This window comes from Chionomys nivalis, chromosome 11 (assembly GCF_950005125.1).
Source record: "Chionomys nivalis chromosome 11, mChiNiv1.1, whole genome shotgun sequence".
NCBI lineage: Eukaryota > Metazoa > Chordata > Mammalia > Rodentia > Cricetidae > Chionomys > Chionomys nivalis.
The window spans coordinates 32897411-32917072 of NC_080096.1; the positions used below are offsets into that span (position 1 = coordinate 32897411).

The 19662-nt window shown below is 49.6% G+C and overlaps 1 protein-coding gene across 3 annotated transcripts in view; it reads left to right on the top strand.

The window, feature by feature from the left end:
- The first annotated feature begins 669 nt into the window (after positions 1 to 669).
- The window catches only part of Rnf220 (ring finger protein 220), a 229727-nt gene continuing 210734 nt past the window's right edge, over positions 670 to 19662 (top strand). The window contains exons 1-2 of one of the 3 annotated variants that reach the window (XM_057784016.1): positions 670 to 943; positions 7221 to 7962. In XM_057784016.1, the coding sequence (XP_057639999.1) occupies positions 7338 to 7962 (625 nt within the window). In that variant the 5' untranslated portion in view covers positions 670 to 943; positions 7221 to 7337. The remainder of the gene's footprint in view (positions 944 to 7220; positions 7963 to 19662) is intronic. The other 2 variants (XM_057784015.1, XM_057784017.1) reach the window with 2 other exon arrangements.

Below are 19662 nucleotides of genomic sequence, written 5' to 3' on the forward strand. Positions count from 1 at the left end.
AGTTAATTCTTTGTCCATTTCCCCAATATATCTTTTGCACGTGACCAATTTGAAGAGAAAGACCTGTAGCATAAACATCAGTGGCATTGGAGAAAAACTGTATTCGCAAATCTGGGTGTTAAACTAGGTAGGCCCTTTCCTCCGTTCACTTATAATTTTATTTCAACAGGCGAAGACCCAAAGTAGCCTTCGAAGCACTAAACAGCAGGTAGATCTTACAGAAAAAGGGTCGAGTTTTATAATGGAGCCAAGGTTTGGTGGTCAGTGAGCAGCACTGACGTCAGTCTTAAAAGATTTACCCATTTCCTCTTGGTCACTTTGGTTCAAGAAAGAATCACGCACCAGCCACTCATTCAGAAATCTCCGTAGGGTAAGGAGGAGAGATGTAAACAAAGGCTAAGGACCTCTGTAGTTTTCATTGGGGCGGGCCACCTAAGACCATCCAGCCCTCTAGTGAGGGCAGATAGGTCTATTCTCCCGGAGTGCCCGGGGTCTGGACTCCATTTCCCAGAGTCCCTTAGTACCCTAATGTATTCAGTGCTCAGAGTGCCTGTATGTGTGTGAGTGTGAGAGAATGTGTGCGTGCATGTGTGTGTGAGTGTGTGTGTGTGTGTGTGTGTGTGCGCGCGCGCGCGTGTGTGTGCGCCTCCGAGTCCCTGGGAGAGTGGAGGCTCATTCACTGATTAGAGCCAGCGCTGAGAGGCAGCACTGCTCTTCTCTCACACCAACCGAGTCTCTTGATCTGTACATGCAATCCCAGGCAGCTCGCGAGCACAAACCCGGGGCCAGCCGCCTGCTGCTGCTGCTGCCGCTGCCGCCGCCACCGCCGCCGCTGCCTCCGCCGGCTCTGCGCACCCGGGACTTTTCATGCGCCACACTCTCCGGCTTCTCACCTCGGTGTCCTGAGAAGTGCGACCGTTCTCCCCAGGAATTTCCACGGCAAGTATGGATCCTAGAAAGGGGTGTGAATGCGTGTGCGTACACAAGAGGGGTGGGCGCGAGGGCGGCCGGGTTGCTGAGGAACCTGGCTAACTTTCCGGGTTTGTCTCCCTGGGATTCGGGCGGCTCCCCTGCGACAGGGGCAGAGATTGGGACCTGCACTGCCGCGTCTTAGATCTTGGCGACCGAACCTCTTGGCTGTCGGTGCCCCGCGCGCTCTGTGCGCTGCCTCACTCAAACTTTCCGTCTTGAGTTTTCCTTAATGTGTTTTATTTGGGGGGTGCAAGGGGAGGGACCAGACGCTGGAATTGGACAAGTAGGGAGGGTGAGGGGGATAGCCAGGGGAAGAGAGCAGGACTTCTCCATCTTTTTATAAGCCCCATTCCACTTTGTTTGGGTCGACCGCGAGTAAGCCCTCTTGCCCGGTTGCCCGGTGCACCCCGCTGTGATTTCCAGCAGGGCCGGGGCTAGGTGGTACTCAGTGGGGAATCTGAGGTGGCAGGCGGGATAGGAAAAGGGGCGATCCGTTGAGAAACGATCACAGCCGCACAACACATTGCCGACCTGGTGGGGTATCCGGGAGACTCCGGAGCCTTGGGGTCCCCGGAGGCTCGCCTTACTTTTTCCTGGCAGGGGCGGGTGTGAAGGATGTGGTAGGAGAGCGTGGGGGTGGGATGGGGAATCCTCCGCCCTCAGGAAGAAGGCAGGTGCTGCCACTGAGGTGAACTGTGCTACATTTAACCGGTAAACTCTGCTCCGCCGGGGTGTACTGGCCAGGCCTTGGAGTAGCGCGGTTCGTGCTGGTCTCCTGGGATTTGGGGGGGGTCGGGATCCCCTCTTCCAGCGATTCTAAGGAGCGAGGCCGGAGGACGATCTTGTAAAATCGGGCGCCTTGTTCTTTTCTCGGTGTTATTTATTTATTTTTTAAATCTTCGACCTGCCTTAAACCGAGTAACAATTTCTCTTCTCCCGACTTGAGAGCAAAACTTTTCAGCGAGCACGCCGGTTGCTGCAGTCCTGCGGCCACCGCCGCCGCGCTCGTCACCCGGGGCCGAGCGACCTTCTCCGTCCAGAGCCGGGACCAGCCACCGCGCTCCGGAGCCTCCGGCCACCCCCCACCCCCAACCCGGGGCTTTTCAGGGCTCGGCTTGGGCGTTTCGCCTTTGTGCTTTGTAAGAGAAAGGCTTTTCTTCCAGGGCACAACAAACTTGGGCGGAGAGCTTCCGTATGGCCCCCCGGGCGAGGCCGCCCACGGTGGTGAGGCCATCTAGGGATGAGAGGTTCGTCCTGCGCTACAGTATCCCCTGCAAGAGCTCGAGGCCAGGGTGACCCTGCCCCGTGAGGGGTGCTGAAACCCCGAGGTGACGGGGTCTTGGGGTGTTGGGAAGCAGTGAACACATTCTCCCTTCCTATTAAGAACGCATTGCCTTCCCTGATTCGGGTCACCGCTCCAGTCAAGGCCCAGGGCCTGGACTGGGAGCCCGACGCACTTCGGGTGGCTGGAGTGCTTAGGGCCAGGGCCACCCGGATGGGGCGCGGCTCTGTCTGGGTGGCCTGAGTCGTCCTAGGTCTCTCGCCTGTGCCCTATCGCGGCTTCAGAAACAGCTGAAAGGGAAAGCACCCGCGCTCTCTGCTCACGAAGTCCTGCAACCACGACCTACCTCCCGCCTCCGCTGTGGCCTCGGTTAGAAGAGGCAATTGGAGGCTGGAGTGGGGGGGGGGGGGAGATAAAGAGAAAAGGGGGCGAGCAGGGAGTAAGCAGCGAGAAAGACTGAGAAGAGCCGAGCGGGCTGGGGCTCTGCACCCCCCGGCTTTTCTCGCAAAGGGAAAATGAGAGAAGGGGGTAAAGGCAGAAAGAGCGTCGAGAAAAAACGAGGCGGGCGTTTCCCGATCGGATCCCTCCCGGCCGGCAGTAACCGGGGCTAAGTGGCGTGAGTTCTTTCGCTGCGCTCCGGGCAAGGAGGGGGAAGGCCAAGGACTGCACTCCACCGGGGCCGGGCGCGGAGCGAGCCGGGACACACCTGTTCTCCAGCCACGCCGGGTTTAGCGGCCGGGCGGTGACTGGAGGAACCGCCGAGCCCCTACCTGCTGCACCCCACGCCCGCAGTCCGGAAACCGCGAGGGCCTTGAGGCTCCGCACCCGCCCTCGTTGGCAACGGAGCGGAGTGGAGGAGTCTGTGGCTGCCGGCTAAAGGGGCGCGCGGCCACCGCGTCCGGGTCACTCGCGGGGTGGGGCGGTTTAGGGGCTCTGGGTCCTTGGACTTTGGTCCAAAGCAGGCTGCTTCCAGCGCCTGCCCCCAGGCAATGTGCGCCTTCAGACCTAGGTCCCCGGGCTTGTGTTTCTTTCGGGACTGGCGCCTTGGTTCCCCAAAGTTAAACTGTTTCGAGCGGAGGTTGTTGGGGTCTTTGTACAAAGACAAGCGAGAGCGAGAGGGGTCAGGCTACCGAGTGGTGGGTTTGGCTTAGCCGTTGACCCCAAGTTTATATAGGTTTCTCCTTCTCCTCTTGTTCCCTCGTTTTCCCTAAAAGAGTTATTTTTACCCCTGTGTTGAGACTAATCGTGACTGAAATCTGCACCCGCACGCTCAGCATCCCCGCTACCGCGTGCTCTCGGATCGGTCAGGTTGTCGCGGATTCGCATCCGATGGCCAAGCAGGACCCGGGTCTAAATTCAAATGTTCCATGGGTTACCAGGCCGAGTCTGAATCTCAGGCGTTGGTCCTAGCCTGGGAGCCGCATTAGCCTTCTGCTCCCTGAGCCTTCGCACGTGGTGGTAAAATTTCTGTTAGGGCGGTGTTTCCACATACCCGCTGGGCATTTCGTGTGCGGGGGAATTCTCTTCAAGCGAAGTCTGTGAACTTAAAAAAAAAATCTTTCCTTCATTCTTCACAACCCCCTGCTATTCTGGCCTCATTTCCTATTGTTCTTTGCTTTTTAAGTTGCCCGTTAATTTTTTAAAAGTTTATTTATGCAAAGGAAAAATATCGTTTAATTTGTTCTATTATTTTAAGTCATGGCTTTTGGAAACGGTTCAGAGACCACAAAAATGTCACCTGTTGTAATAAGCAGAGGAGCGTTGCGTGTGCATTTTAATTGCCAGCAGAGTCCTAGTTTGGTGGGCGCCCTGAGCTCGGCTCTGGGAAAGAGCTTGCTTTGTGGCAGTCATTTCCAAGTGGGTTTGGCTCTCAACAACCACCACCACCAGCAGCAGCAGCAGCAGCGACACCGCTTCCTTGCACTACCATCCCCGGAGCGGGTGAAGAGGCCCCGACCCTAGGCAGGGGTGGGAGTCAGTTCACTGGCTGGAACTTTCTGTCTGGCTTTCGGTTTTTCCACACGAAAGTGGCTAGTTTGCATCGGAGAGCGCGGACCGCAACGCACCAGCCCAGTCTCAGATAATTGCACATTCTGAAAGCCAGCTTCTTCATTTGTCTTGGTTCTGGCATGTTTAACCACGCAATTAGTAATCCCACTAATTATTCAGTTAGCCGACGTTTTGTAACCACTTTAAACCAAGGTCGGGTGTGCGGAACAAACAAACTCGCGTAGATACAGAACCAAACTCATCACGTCAAGGATTTGAAATTTTAAAAACTCGGTATTTGTTGGTCCCTCTGTCCAACTCCACTGCCTGCCGGACAATTTATTTATCTTCGTGGATTGATCCCTCCTCCTTGTTTAGTTAATTCAACAAAGACTTTTTGCAATCTGTTTGGAGTTTGTCTGATGCCGTGGAAAAGTAGCTGATGATTTATTTGGTTGCTTTTCGATTTCTGTCTTCAGCCCTTCTTTCTCCTCCTTTCAGCGGGGATGTCAGCTGTTATTACTTCCTATTGATCCCTTTGCAAAGTGAGAAGTGAACTAAAATTAATGTCAATTCCACTGCTCAGATCAATAGCTGGAGTTATTTTAATCTGGATTTGCACGAAGTGCTAAATTAAAAAAAATCAGCATAGAGGCAGAAAAGTACCAGTTACTTACTTTCTCTCTGCCCAGTTCTTCACAGCCACCCAAATGCGCCAGCAAGCTGATTATCTTACAATCCATATTTTTTTAATTAAGAGGGTCAGTTAGTTTTCTTATTTTGGGTTCTGTGTTTAAACCCATGACATTTTGACATTGGGAGTGTATTAACTATAGATTTTCATAATGACTGTGGTCTGCTGAAGCCTCATCCATACTGTTAATGTGAGGAGGGGGAAAGAAAGAAAGGGAAAAGAAAAAATGCCCCTCCTCCCTTGCAGAGACCAACGCCCACACAGTGGAGCAGAGGAGATGTGGCCTGGAAAAATATTGTTGATTTATTTTCGGTATAATGAAGTTTTCAAATGAATTCACAGGTTTGAGTGATTCACCGCATTCTATTGGAGTGTCCGGTGCTGCCGCCAGATCGCTAATTTATGAAACTCATTTAACATAATGAGGTGATCTAGGAAGTAAAAATGGAAAGTGAATCCTTGGGGGGAGTTATTTTGGGGAAGAAACGTTCTTCCCTTCACCCCTAGGGTGTTACATCTGTCCTTTCCCTCAACCAGCCTCCTGGATGAACTGTGTGTGGCTGGATAGACACACAGTTACTCCTATCTGTTGTGAAGAGCTGTGTAGACCCCCTTGGAACAGCCCTCGACCCATTTTCAGAGCCTCCATGTTGTGGGACCATTAATCTGACTTGAAAACAGCCAAGAACAGAATCCCAGACTTGTCAGGCTAACTGGCTGTCCTTGGCAGACCATTCCCTACCCTGCTATAACTTGACAGGAAAGTTATTTAAAATTTGGAAGAGAGAAAAATCCGTTAATGTGAGATACATAATCTGGTAATTTAGCAATGATGTCTATAAGGAGAGATGCCAAATGAGGAAGCAGTCTGATGGTGTCCACTCATCTTCCCAATTAATAACAGTCATTGCCATGTCTGCTGCAGGATGGGAGAAGGGAACACTCTTCCAGCACTGCATTAATCGGGGCATTCATCGGCAGTTAACTGAGGGTTTCTACTTGAGGGAATACCAAAGATGTTCCACTACAGAGGTGGGCTTTTTAAAGGGAGGGGATCAGTTTTATTTTTGACATGACTCTCAATTTATAATATGTACTGGACTGGTAGCTTGGATCTTTTAAGTTCTGTTCCATTGCCACTGAGAATAGAGAGCTGAAGCTAGCAAGTCCTGCTATTCTGATATTACCCTGCCTTTTGATATACCGTTCTTCTCCCTCGATCCCCACTTAGTATATTAGAAACCGAATCAGTGGCTATGAAAAGGTACAACCTAATTTTATGAGGGAGGCTGGAAGAGGTCTCTCTGAAATCCAGTTTGTTCTGGGGGGCCTTTATTGGACATCAACTCTGCCTGGGCCAATAAACTGAACAAAACAAGTCAGAAATTTTGTTAACATTTTGCTCTAAATGTTAATGGTAAATCCAAGGCAGTTTACAAATTTCCTTAAGCATGGCTGCATTAGTAACCAGAATTATTAATCCAGTTTTTGCTGCCCTGGAAGAGAGCATGTGCCAAAGCCACCAGTTACGTTTTCAGAAATCCTCAGAGGTGTCAGGCATCTTGTTGATGATGGTGGTGTTTCTTCTTAGAAGAAAGAAATAGGAGGCCTGTGTGGTTAGAGGGGGTTGTGCATCAAAAGCAACATATATCAGCTATGTGTCCACATGGCACTCGTTTTTAGGGACAGGCTCGGGTGATACATGAAGATGTATGTGTACGGACTGGCCAGTGTATGTGACTTAGCCTCACTTACAGTCTGCACCAACGCATACATACAGATGCTCGTGGTCTAGCTGGGTGTGACATAGGGATCTGCAGTATAAGGATGAAGAAATATATTAATATGGGGCATCATATATGTAGAGCCTGGTCTCTCAAGCCTGCCATTAGTGGTGTTCACAGGTGGAAGCCCTTTAAAATATAGACATCCCCCTCCCCACCTAATCTACCGGGTGGCTTGGCCTTCCCAAGCTCATTTGCTCAGGGAATATTGTATTTGGAGGTTTTATGATTTTTTTTTCTTTGCTGGGCTCAGGCGCATTTCACCCGGAACGTGTAGGGACCAAAGTCAGCTACGCGTACATCACAGTAAGTTGTCTATTGATTTTCCTGAATGAAAACGGTCTGCCGCTGCTGCCCACTAGCTCCTAAAGCCTGTGGTGTCTCTTGCCCGAGCATCTGTAAGCCAGAAGGATGGTGTTTCAATCACTTGGGGTTTCCCCTTTTTTACCTCCCCCTGACTTTCCTCCCCCCTCTTTTTCCCTCTTTGCTGTTTCTGCAGGTCTTCGAAGGGCATGATTCCCCAGTAAAAATCCTTGCCCTGATCCAAGGTGTGGGTCGGCCTCCCTCCCAGGGAAGACTGCTTCTTGTGTGACACCGGCCATCCAAAGAGACTCCGATGGACTTACACCGGGCAGCCTTCAAAATGGAGAACTCATCCTATCTTCCCAACCCTCTGGCATCCCCAGCGCTGATGGTCTTGGCATCCACTGCCGAGGCCAGCCGGGATGCCTCCATCCCTTGTCAGCAGCCCCGGCCCTTTGGTGTACCTGTCTCAGTAGACAAGGACGTTCATATCCCCTTCACTAACGGCTCCTACACCTTTGCCTCTATGTACCATCGGCAAGGTGGGGTGCCGGGCACTTTTGCCAATCGTGATTTCCCCCCTTCTTTACTACACTTACACCCTCAGTTTGCTCCCCCAAATCTAGATTGCACCCCAATCAGTATGCTAAATCACAGTGGTGTGGGGGCATTCCGTCCCTTTGCTTCCACGGAGGACCGGGAGAGCTATCAGTCAGCCTTTACGCCAGCCAAGAGACTCAAGAACTGCCACGACACAGAGTCTCCCCACCTGCGCTTCTCAGATGCAGATGGCAAGGAATATGACTTTGGGGCACAGCTGCCATCCAGCTCCCCCGGTTCACTTAAGGTTGATGACACTGGGAAGAAGATCTTTGCTGTGTCTGGCCTCATCTCTGACCGGGAAACATCCTCGAGCCCAGAGGATCGGAATGACAGATGTAAGTACTTTGGTTGGAGCCCTCTCTCCACCCCCAGTAAGCCCTGCCTTGCAGAAGTGTTCAACAGGTTGGCAGCCTTGCACATGCTCCTAGTGTCGGGAAAGGCCAAGTGTGTCCCTTGTGATAGTTGTGATGGCGAATGCTTACTTAGCTCTCCTCAATGATCAGTGAGCCAATTCTTTCAGGTTTTCTAATGGTAGCTACAGGCAGGCTGGTCTCAGTTCCAGGTCTGGCTGGCTTCTCTGGAGACTGTGGAGGGAAGAGGGTGTCATAGATACATAGGTTCCTAGGGAATTGGGGGCCCCAGGGAACGGGTCCATCCCGCCTCTCTGCTCTCTTCATGTGGTTCCCCGACGACAGTGTTATTCTTTTCATGTTTCCTCTGTGTCGTAGCCAGCAGACCCCACGTGATTTTATTTCCTCAACTCTCAGCTCTTGTCTGCATCAGGTTATTTCTCACAGAAGGACAGAGGTGTCGTCGGTCACCATAAAGCATTTCAAACAGCTGTGTTTTCCTTGTGATCCCAGGGCCGCAAAGCTGACTTCTCTTGGGATTTGACAGGTTTGCTGGATGCTTAGCCTGGGGCTATCTTTTAGGAGTAGACATTGCTGTGTGAGTGTCCCATGGTTGATGTTCAGAACTGTTACTAATTTCTGCTTATGAAATGGCTTTTCTCATGTTCTCCCATGCCTTGGTAGGTTCTGGCTACATTCACTAATCACTGGAACTTTAACCTTTCTAGGGAACTTGTAGGACTAGAAGGGAAGAACCCTGCAATCTTCTGCTCCGATATAATCGAAAAATAATTGTGTTTTGAAGCTTTGGGGCTGTGGGTAGACAGAACAGTTTTCTTTAAGCCTGGTGAGAATTTATGAACTGAGGGTGTTTTTCCATCCAACCTTTTGTTCTAAGATTTGCTGTGTTTTATTTATTTTCTTAAGAAAACTACTTCTGAGGTTTGCCTCCTCTTTCCTCTGTTTTTTCTTTTTTTCTTTCTGCTTCTGTCCTCTCTATAACCACCAACACGAGCACCATTTTTTTTTCTCTTCTCTTTATGATGCCGAGGAGAGTAATAGAGACATTGCTGCTTTCTCCCCTGTCGGCCCTGCTTCCTCAGGCTGTCTCCTTGAATTAGGCACTGTGTTAACTTTCCTGTGCTAAAAGGCATCTGCCTCCACCCAGCGTACCTTTTCAATAAAAGTCACCATAAAATCAACCTGCCTTGTAAATCCATCGCTCTTTGGTTTTGAAATATGTTGAGAGTGTGTCTTTTTATGTCAGTGTCTGTTAGCCACAGACCTCCCCACTTCAGGGAGAAAGCTGTGGCTACGTGTCAGCAGAACTGCCACGAAGCCCTGGTGCTCTGGCTGGCCACCTTTTCACTTTCTGTTGACTACTGTGTGCTGTGATCCTGCCCCCTGGGTGCACCTGCCAGACAGGTGCTTGGCCTTGTGTTGGCTTGGTTTTCTAGTTTGTTTCAGTTTTCATTTGTGGAGTGGAGAAGGCTCCTGGCAACAGGACTCCTCCCAGTCCCCATTAAAGCTGTGTTGAGTTAGGGTGTGATCAGTTCTTCCCCACTTTTCCCTCCAAGTACAAGTTGAAAATGAAATCCTCTCCAAACCAATATGTGGTACCCATCTGGAGATCAGGACGTCTTTCTTCTCACCCCATGCGTCCAGCTTGTCTCTATTTTGTTATCATTTTAGCCCAAACCGGTGTCAGACTCCGAGAGCAGGAGGAAGCTTGTTCGTCAAGTCAGAATCCATAGATGTAGCTATCCATTCCCCTCTGAGTGTCAAAGCCATAACTCTTCTGTTTGCCTGGTTTGCATTGTATGGTGGTGCCATCCCCCGTGGAGATGGATCCCTCACACAGGAATACGCCTGGGTGGAGAAAAATTAAATGAGTCTGTCTCCCAAAGTGAAATGGAATTCTGACCTTGAAATTAATGGGATTCTGATCAGAAGGATGGGGAAACTTCTTTATTTCAAGTTGTCATAGGAATTGGAATCCTCTTTCCTTTTGTTTAAAATATCCTTCCTTTATAGAGTGCTTTGCCTTCTTTTTCTCGTACACAGGCAGCAAGCTTGTAGGAAGGTAGGAAGTCCAGAGTCCTGCACACACCCAGATTATTAGGGTCGCATTTACGACTAGTCTTTAACCAGAAACAAAGGGGCCAAGTGAAGAGGAGACTGTTCCCCAGTGGTGGCCCTGGGTTTGTGCTACCTTCCCCTTCCTTGCCTTAGGTGGGATAGCTGCCTTTGCAGAGGTTGGACTGGACCACACCTAGGCTTTTGATTCTGAGTGTTTGGAAGGAAGGAGAGGAGAGACATTTTCTTCAAGGAAGGCAAGAAGAGCACCACAACAAAGTGGGGAGCGGCTTTCTTGGCTCCTGTCACACACCGACGTGTGTCAGAATATTTATGGCCTGTTTTATGTAAATACATATTTAAGGGCCGTTAGAAGGCCTGATTATCCCCACTAGATGTCTTTCGGGTCCTCCCTACAGAACCGTTTTGAAATAAGTAATATTTTTCAGATAGTCGAGTGACAGTATACAAGACTGCTTCCAAAGGGGGAGAGCGAGCTCAGGGGCAGATGGGGCAGTGGTGGGGGTGGGAGACGGAAGAGAACAGACAGCTCCGAAGAGCATAGGCACACGATGCCATGTGTGTGCTCACATTGCCAAATTGAGCCATGTATATTTTTGGCCTGTCAATTATTAAAATTTAGAATTAATTTCTGAGATGGTTAATTCATTTTTTTTAGTTTTCATCAGACAAGTATTTTTTCATAGAATGTTTTTTTAAAAGTTTTAATTAAATATAATAGTAAAAGTCCTAAAGGAGAATTTAGCCTCAAAACATTTATAGCTTTGTTGGTAAGTGGGGTGGGGGCGAGCATGGGTGTGCATGTCCCTTACTGGGTGTAGAAGTTTTCTGACTGCGTTTTAGGTCGTTGGGAATGGTTTTATAATGGAAACACTGACAGTTTTTACTGTGGCAGCCAGCCCCTGCTCACGCTTTGCATCCATATGCAGATATGTCCACATGCCTTGCAGACATGGTGTAATGCACACGTGTTCAGCCCTTAACTGGAGTGCTGATAGGCAGGATTGCTTTTGTGATTAAATGCGCTTAGAAAAAAAAAGACACAAGTATAGCTATTTGGGTAAAGTGTCCTCTCTTCTAGTGGATGATTCCGGTTCGCTCGCCTGTCTACCCACCTGGCTTCCCAGGTGATGCCAAGGTAGGTGCTGGGCCGTGTGGAACAGGAGGCCTTTGCTCTGCACGACTGACTTACTTGCCCTGGAAAATGGGAGGAGTGTTTTTGTGAGACACTGTTCGTTGTTCGTGGAGGATTCATAATTCCCCAGGAAGGGGACTGAGGTAACTCCCGTTTATTGTCATTCCCTGAACCAGTCCCCAAGGAACCTTGTCCAGGGAAATGACGCGAAAATTTATGGGCCAATTACGAATGGCCCATGTTGTGTCTTCCATATGAAGTGTCTATAGATGTGTTTCCCAGGGCCTTTAAAATAAACATTCCTCATTAAGGAAACTTTACAGCAGAAGGGAAGGTAAGTCCTGCATGCTGCCGGGTGCTAGAGTCCCTGGGTTTATTACTCTCTCGCTGTGTACTCTAGGTCCAGTCATGTGCATCTCCTGATGGCTTTCCTCAGGCCATCGCTTTGCCCAGATTCCTGCCTGACAGACAATCTTTGACCAAGCCTTATCTAATCCCAGACTGGACTTGGTCAGCATGCATGCCTATCCCAGGCATGAGAGAACTCAGAACTGTGGAGTTGTGACTGGCCTGCCTTCTGGCTCACCCCAGGAAAGGCCACTGGGCACTGCCCATCAGGATTTTGCTTGGTCCTCTCTGCTTGGACCTTCCCTGTGGCCAGGTACTTTCACAGGTAGGCAGGAAACCTGAGATCTCCCAGAAACTCCTGTCTGTTTTGCTTGATGCTCATATTTGATACATTTGAAAAGTCGGGCCCAGGTCCCCAAAGCCCTGGTTGGAGATGGTATTTTGCACTCAGATGTGTCTTTATAAAGGCATGTGTCAATGAAAACCTTCTGTCCTAGGCCACCTAGGCCAAAGGCATCTTGGAAAGCTAGCTGACGTCAGAAGGGTGAGATAAAGGGGAGGCTTTCCAAGGCTTCTGGGATTGGAGTGGCCAGGGAAAATTAGTTCCCTGGCTCCACCTCTGAACTGCAGCTGGAGCGATGACCAGTGTGAAGGGTTAGCCACTGACCAGAAAGAGGGGTCAGAGGGTTGCTTGTATCTTAACTGCTCAGGTCCGGACTACCCAGATCTAGGCTCCTAATGCACTCAGCTGCTTTGGGTTTTCCTCCTACCACTTCTCCCGCGGGGCAAGAACTCCTGTGATGTGTGTGGTTGTTCACTCCCAACACAGCCACGAATACTCCTTTCATGCTGCTGGGTTTAATTGTCTTGTTGGGATAAAGAAATGTTTGCACAGCTAAAGTGGGGCCGGGCTGGACGGGAGCGGTCCCCGATGGCTGCAGAGCCATCTGGCCTGGCTTGGCTCTGCTCTGCGAGCGGCTCGCCCGGCGCCTGGGCTGGCTTTGGCGGCCGCTCTCCCCGGCCCGCGCCCGCGGTCGCCTCTCACGGCGGGAATGCCTCATCACCATGGTGAGACGCGGACCCTGGGGCCGTCCTCCCTCCTTGCCGAGTGCCCTCCCTCACGTCAATTGTCATGCAGAAGCGATCCGGGCTGCCGCTTCCTCGCGGCCGCCAGCCAGCGCCTTGCCGCCCGCACCGAGGTGGCTGGTAATTGACCGTGGGGGAGGGCGCGGGGACGCGCGCGCGGGCCGGGCTACTCAGTGGGCAGCGTCCGCCGCCCAGGCGGGTCCGCAAACACTTTCAGGGGCGCGGGCGACTTCGCCGTCGCTCATCAGTAAGAAGTCGGTGCGCGGTCCCCGAGGCGCGGGGAAGGTCCGCGCATCACCCCACTCCCCGCCCTCCAAGTCCCCACGTGCCCACATCGCTCTAAGAAATCACTTCCTCTCAACAGACTTGGGGAATGACAGCGACCGGGCGGGAGGTGCAGCGGGTGTCCCGGAGTGATTGGGACTCCACGCGCGCGTGCGGGGTGGCCGTGGGGCGGGCGGGGCCGGAGAGACCAGGGCTTGGGCGGCGCTCTAAGCCAGGAGGGGGGTCGAGGGCGTGGGGACCCGAGGTGGGCATGTGCACACACATGCGGCCCCATCTTTCCCTAGGGCAGCAGGAATTTGAGGCTTCTCCTTTCAGTTTCAAAAAGAATTTTACCCCTTCGTCCTGCTTTTCAAATCTGTGAAATATTCCAGGGAGTGTTTCCCAAGCTCGGGCTTGGTGAATCTGCAGGATTGCTGGTATCCGGGCGAGGCAGCCGCGGTCGCCTCTGACGCTGGGAGGCTCGCAGCCAGCACAGCGGGACTCGTTAAAGTCAGGGCAATTTCTGGAACTCTTCCCACGGGAAGTTGTCCGGAACTGCCTTCCGGTCAGCGGCCCCAGTTTGATTATTTGGTAGCCCCTTTTTTTTGTTGTTTGAAAACAAAACCAAACCGCACAATCAAAACAAAACCTCACACTGAATCCAAAGTTGTTCTCCTTCCCCACCCTCTGTTCTCTTCAGGCAGTAAGGAGAGAACTGAAAAATAAAATTATGTCTTTATGTTGCTTTTTCTTATTTTTAACCCTTATTAGCTACCTCCATCTGGTTAATGAGTATTAGCACAAGATAAAGTGTAGCCTTTGTAAGTACTCCGGATTTAAAGCGACAATGCCTTTAATCTTTAAGTTGAAATTCTTAATGGTTTTTTTCTCTCGGTTTTAACCCATAAACCACATGCATCTGGTTAATAAATATCAGACCACACTTTGGAATTATTCTCTCTAAATACTTGAGATTTGGGGTTATGATACATGTCATCGTAAAACCCACAAGATTTTAACACCAAAATAACCATAATTTTTGGAGTTGAATTTTCCCACACGTTAGCAATATTTCTCTGCACCAGTTTTATCCCTCCTAAAGATCAGCTGCAAACTCAAGAATAATGTATTGCTATTCAGCCGCTAACATGCCTTAAAAATTTCAAGTGTCTCTTCAATTGTGCATTTGTGACTGAGCAGAATGTGTTTTTATCTTCAAAGTGTGTGCTCCAGGTGAGGGATTGCTAAATATCTCTTTCTTTGGAGGAAAGAGAAGAATTTTCTGCAAAAACAAAACAAAACAAAACAAAACTTTATGCCCGACAAAGTGGCTCATGCCTTTAATCCTTGCCCTCAAGATACAGAAGCAGGCAGATCTCTGTGAGTTCAAGGCCAGCCTGGTCTATGTAAAGAGATTTTGTCTCAAAACAAAACAAAAACCAAACAAAATAATAAATAAATAAATAAATAAAAACTTTATTATACGTTTTCCAGGTTAAGGCCTGGAATGGGTAAGCCTGGCAGGTAAACAGCAGGAGTTTATCCCATTCCAGCCCTACCCAAAGGATTAAACTTTCTTTTTTAAATCTTAGTTATATTTTAGCTTTGATGTTAAGAAAGGTGTGTGTGTGTGTGTGTGTGTGTGTGTGTGTCACATTGGTGCCAGGCACGTTAAAAGGCTGAGTAAGTTCTAGCCTAGGGTCAGATATCTGGATGGTGTTTATGATCTAGACTTTCCCATTGGTAGGTTACTTAGGTGCTGTGGGTCTAAGCTAATTCCTAAAGCGTGGAGGTTCAAGCCAAGACAAGAGGCCTTGAGTTTGATGATCACAAAAGTGGGGAGATTTTTGAAATCTTTTCCTCAAATAGAGACTCAAATGATGACTTGGGGTAGTTAAACACTCCCATAACTAAAAGTAATTGAAATTTACTTTTTCTCTCCTAACTTTCTAGGAACTTTAAAGATAGAGTCTCTTTCCTGCTCCTCGTGTGTTTCCACAATATCACCCCTATAGTGGAGCCCCAAACCCTACGTTCTTCACCTACCCTAGGTGTCTGTTTAAAGCCATGTTTCTGTATAGATCCTGGTTGAAGTTGGAAGTTAGTTCTGCAATATGGGAGCTATGTAGACACATAGAACCACACGGCAATTCAGATATTGCAAGGTCAGTCCAGAACCGAGGGGGATGCCGGGGCCTTGCCACACGGCATCAGGAGACAACATGCTCAGTGCCTCATGTGGTTCATCTCATGAGCATTGTCTCCCTTTGTGGCTTTGCATCTGTCTCAGAACAGCAGGGACAGAGCTCTGGAGGGAGGGTGGGAGGGGGCAGGCGCAGCCCTGGGAAGGCCTTCGCTTTATTTTCAGGTATATGATTCCCATTTAGGTGCCAGCTAATCCTGTATTACTCCCATTCGATCTTGCTTTTCTGGAGTTGGATTTAAATCAAGCCAGAGCAGCCTAGCATAGTAAATACCTGTTAGAGGGATAAAAGCTGTGTGGGGCCCTTTGAGCTTCAGCTTGCACGTGTTTCACATCGCAGGTGAAGAGGTAATGGATACAGCAGTGGGTGAACGCAGCCTCCAGAACCGAGTCACAACCCTCGGACTTCCTCACTAGGCAAATGACTTAACCTGACCAGGCCTTAGTATTCCCACCTGCTAATTGGGAATTACACAAACTAACAAAGTCGCTGTGAAAGACCAAACGATCCTAACTACATAGCTAAGCATTAAGTGTTCAATAAGTAATGATGCTTATCATTCCCAGGACAACGTGGTGGATTATTCTTCCTTGCTAGAAATCTGGATGTAGCGAGCACAGGGTCATTAACATCCGGCATGTGCAGAGGACCCTCTGTCACCCACTCAAGCCTTATGGCAGTGCACAAGGGGGGGGGGGGAGAGGTTGGTGAGCCTTTTTCTGTGATGGCCAGCTGCTTCACCTCCCTTTATTATCACCCAGACACCAAGATTAACCCAGGGGTTTTTCACAAGCAAGTTAATATTAGAGTCAGAGACGCTGGGTCTCCAGGTCCAGAAGGGACTTGGCTAGGTTAGAGATGCAGGCAATGGCTCAGGTCAAAGGACCTCAACCTCATGCTGTTTTTCTTATTCCAGATTTTTGTGTCACCAGATAGTATTGGAAATAAATCGCAAATTAGAATCTGTGAGTGATGGAGTTTGGAACATGCCTAATGAGACTTGCAATAGTGGTATTTAACTTGTGTTAGAATTTAAAGTTCCAGAGTTTTAGTATGTCCTGAGATTTTTTTTTTTTTCAAGTTAAGCAGACACTTTCACCCTCTTGTCTATGTGAGACAAATCTGTGGACCTTCCCCCATCTGTGTGTGTCACAGTCCCACAGCATGATGGATCGTTTGTGCTTGGGGGAGGCTTAGGATGGGGCTTGGAGGGGCCTTGCAGGTCAAGAGAGAAATACAGCCGCAGCTCTGCGGTAGGGGGGCTGCCAGGGCGGGATTAGCAGGGGGAGGGAGGGCAGTGCTAGGCAGGGAAGGGGAACAGGCCTCCTATGCATGTAGTGCCTGTATTCATTCTCTGGGGAGTAAAAGAGGGCTGGCTGGCCATTACTCAGGGCCACAAATAAAGTCAATGCTTTTCTCTTTGTCAAAAGCAAGCCCCGTGGGGCTAGGGAATACCAGAGAATGACTCTGCAGGTCTGCGGGGAAAGGACAAGACCATCTCTCTACCCGAGGGCCTTGTGCTCATGGCTGTGGTTGAAGAGAGTAGTTAATATTTGGAAGGTCTCCTGCTCACATGGGCATGTATCAGTGACAGCCATTAGAGGCCTGTGGCCAGCAGTCTCCGCAAGCTTCTTCCTGACTCCCTTTAAGGAAGCGGTTCAGCTCCCTCCTGGGGGCCACAGAACCTCCACAGATCAAGGACCACCAAGTTCTGCTACCCCCCAGTCACTGGTTCCTCTCCACACACAGATATAGAAGTGTGTGGCTGGCGAGAAGGGAAGACTGAGCAGTCTTGATTTTACATATTTGGTATTTGAGTTTTGGTTCACTCTGTAGCCCAGGCTAGTCTGAAACTCACCATGCTGCACAGACTCTTCTGGAACTTACTTCATAGCCTAGGCTGCCCTGCCACTTGTAACGCCCCTCCTGCCTCAGCTTCCTCTAAGCTGGAATCACCACCACAACCTGCAAGGAGCCGGAATCTTCTGAGACTGAAGTCCAAGTGCCAGAATGTTCGTCAGAAAGGGAGAAAGAGGAGTCTAGGTGGCTTCAGAGGTGAAGGCAGCCGTACTTACTGGGGGAAGGAATCAGCAGGGCTGCAGTTAGGGCCTAGGCTTTGGCTTCCTTCCTGAACAGTTAAAAAAAAAAAAATCCTTAGAACAACAGAAGTCTGGAAGCATGAGCTTCCTTCCTGACAGGCCAACCTGGTGGGGCTTCATTCACCCCAGCAGCAGTCAAGGTTGATTTACAGGGTGGGGTGGGGGTGGGAACCTAGACGTGTGAGGGGTTAACCCTTTCCTGACCACAGGCATGCAAACACTGCTTCTTTCTCACGTCCCCCTGTGGTATGGACAGCCTTTTACTGTTATCCCTGACTAAGAGGGTGCTTGCTAATGTGACCGCAGCACCTCTTCAGAAGAAGAGCTCTGACCAGGAGAAGCTGAGTCACTTGAAGGAGACCTTCAAGTCTGTGACAGCTGGCATTGTGACTCATGCATGACTGGCAAGCTCTCTGGGGCTTTTGGTGACATTCTGTTGACTTTTGGAGCATTGCATTGGTCATGATCTCTGCATTGAGGTGGTCCTAGGAAGCACGGTTTGGTTTTATTACTGTGAGATATTGGTACTGCAGGGACGGGGGCGGGGGCACAGGGCTTCTTCCTCATGACTGTTGTTGGTGTTGGTGGAAAACACCATGATGGCAGAACACATCACCAGTAGAAAGTGGGGTACATCCATTGATCTATTTGATCATTCAGCCAGATTTCCCAGGCATCTACATTCTTCCCAGGCTCTGTGCTGGGGAGGGAATGGGGAGCAGAATAATCATATCTTGTGCTTGCTTTCCTGGAGCTTAAAGTGCAGTTAGCCTCTGAAGGGCTGGGAGAAGTGTTAGTGCTGGAGAAGTTAAGCCACCATGGGATTAGAAGTAGGAGGGTCTGATCTCGGCTGAGATTCGGGGGTCTCTCCGAAGCAGGCCATTTTTAAGCTGCTATCTGAAAATCAGGCCGTTACTTAGTCAAAGCAGCTCGATACAACAGTTCGCTTCTTTTGGATGGAATATTGCATCCGAGAATGAAAGAAAGAATTCCAGAGCCGGCATGGATTGCCTGAGATAAATTGAGAATACCGTTTCTCCATGCTAGGATCTGAGATGTGACCTCCGATAGCCACCTTATTCTGGTCTTCTCAACAGTATCCATTTGGTGCTTAGATTATTCTGAGGTCCAGCATCAGAGAGATCGCTGCTTTTAAAGTAGCTTTATAAGCTAGGTATTGTGACGCACACCTTAAATTTCAGCACTCTGGAGGCAGGAGGCAGGAAGATCTTCATGAGTTTGAGATCAGCCTGGTTCTACATAGAGAGCCCTAGACCAGCCAAAGCTACATAGCAAGACTCTGTCTCAAAACAAACAAACAAACAAAAAACCAAAAAACACAAAACCAAACAAAAAATAGCTTTCTAAGAATGACACTATAAAATAGTATTTGGTGACATGTATCTTAATACCAGAAGAACCAGCAGAACCCAGAACCAAGCTTGGCACAGAATAAAGATTGAACAATTGTTTGCAGAGAAGGAAGGCTTACCCTGGTGACATTTAGTCAGGTAGATAGGGGTCTTTGTCTTTTTACTGAAGTTCATGGTCAGGTCTACATTCGGTACTCCACAGAGATATGCTAGGTCTCAGACTTAGAGCGCTCGCCCGATTGACCTTCACTAATCACCTGGAATCCTGGAACCATCTCCTGGCAAAACTTCCAATGGGAGGAGCATTGCTCAGACTTTCACAGGGAAGGTTAGCGCCAAGCATTGAAGAAGTGAAAAAGAAAGCAAAGCAAACTGTTGTCCCGGCCTGGCACATACAAGCACACTAAAAGCAACAGGGCCTCCACCAGCCCCGCTGTGGTTTTCCCTGTTTCTTATCTTCATCATCTCTCTCCATCCATAGCATTTCCGCAGGCACTTACTTCTGCGTGCAGAGCGTTTTGCCCAGTGCTGTATAGGGGAGTCAGAGAACTTGGTCATACTTCCTCTTCTTGAGGGCCTTGTGGACAAGGTGAACAGTGAGGATGTGGTCGTAGGAAAAAGTGACCCTTGAACAGGTGTCGTGAGCTTATGGATGTCAGGACAGGGAGCCAGCCCCATGTCTGGGGTTCACAAATGTGCTATCAAGACTGCTCCTTCATTTCACCTGTGGTGGTGGGAGAAAGAAGGAAGAGGGGGTCAGAAGTGTCCCCCATAATGCAGATTCCCAGGGCCCACAGTGGGCATGCTCTTCTGAGTTTTTGAACCATTGTTAGTTCAGAAGGAGCCTCTCCAAGTGATTTCTATGAAAGATCGATGGGAAGGTTTTACAAAGGAGTTTGGTCTTAAAGGGAGGCGAGCTAGAACCAGCCAGAATCGGTAGGCTGTATTCTACCCAGGAATTCTGGGAGGTTAGAATGAAGATGAAGGCTCTGGGGACCAACAGTACCTTTTTTTAGCCTCCTGTCGTGGGGACCGTTTGTCCAGCTGTCTCTGGCCCCGCCATCCCCAATTCCGCCTTG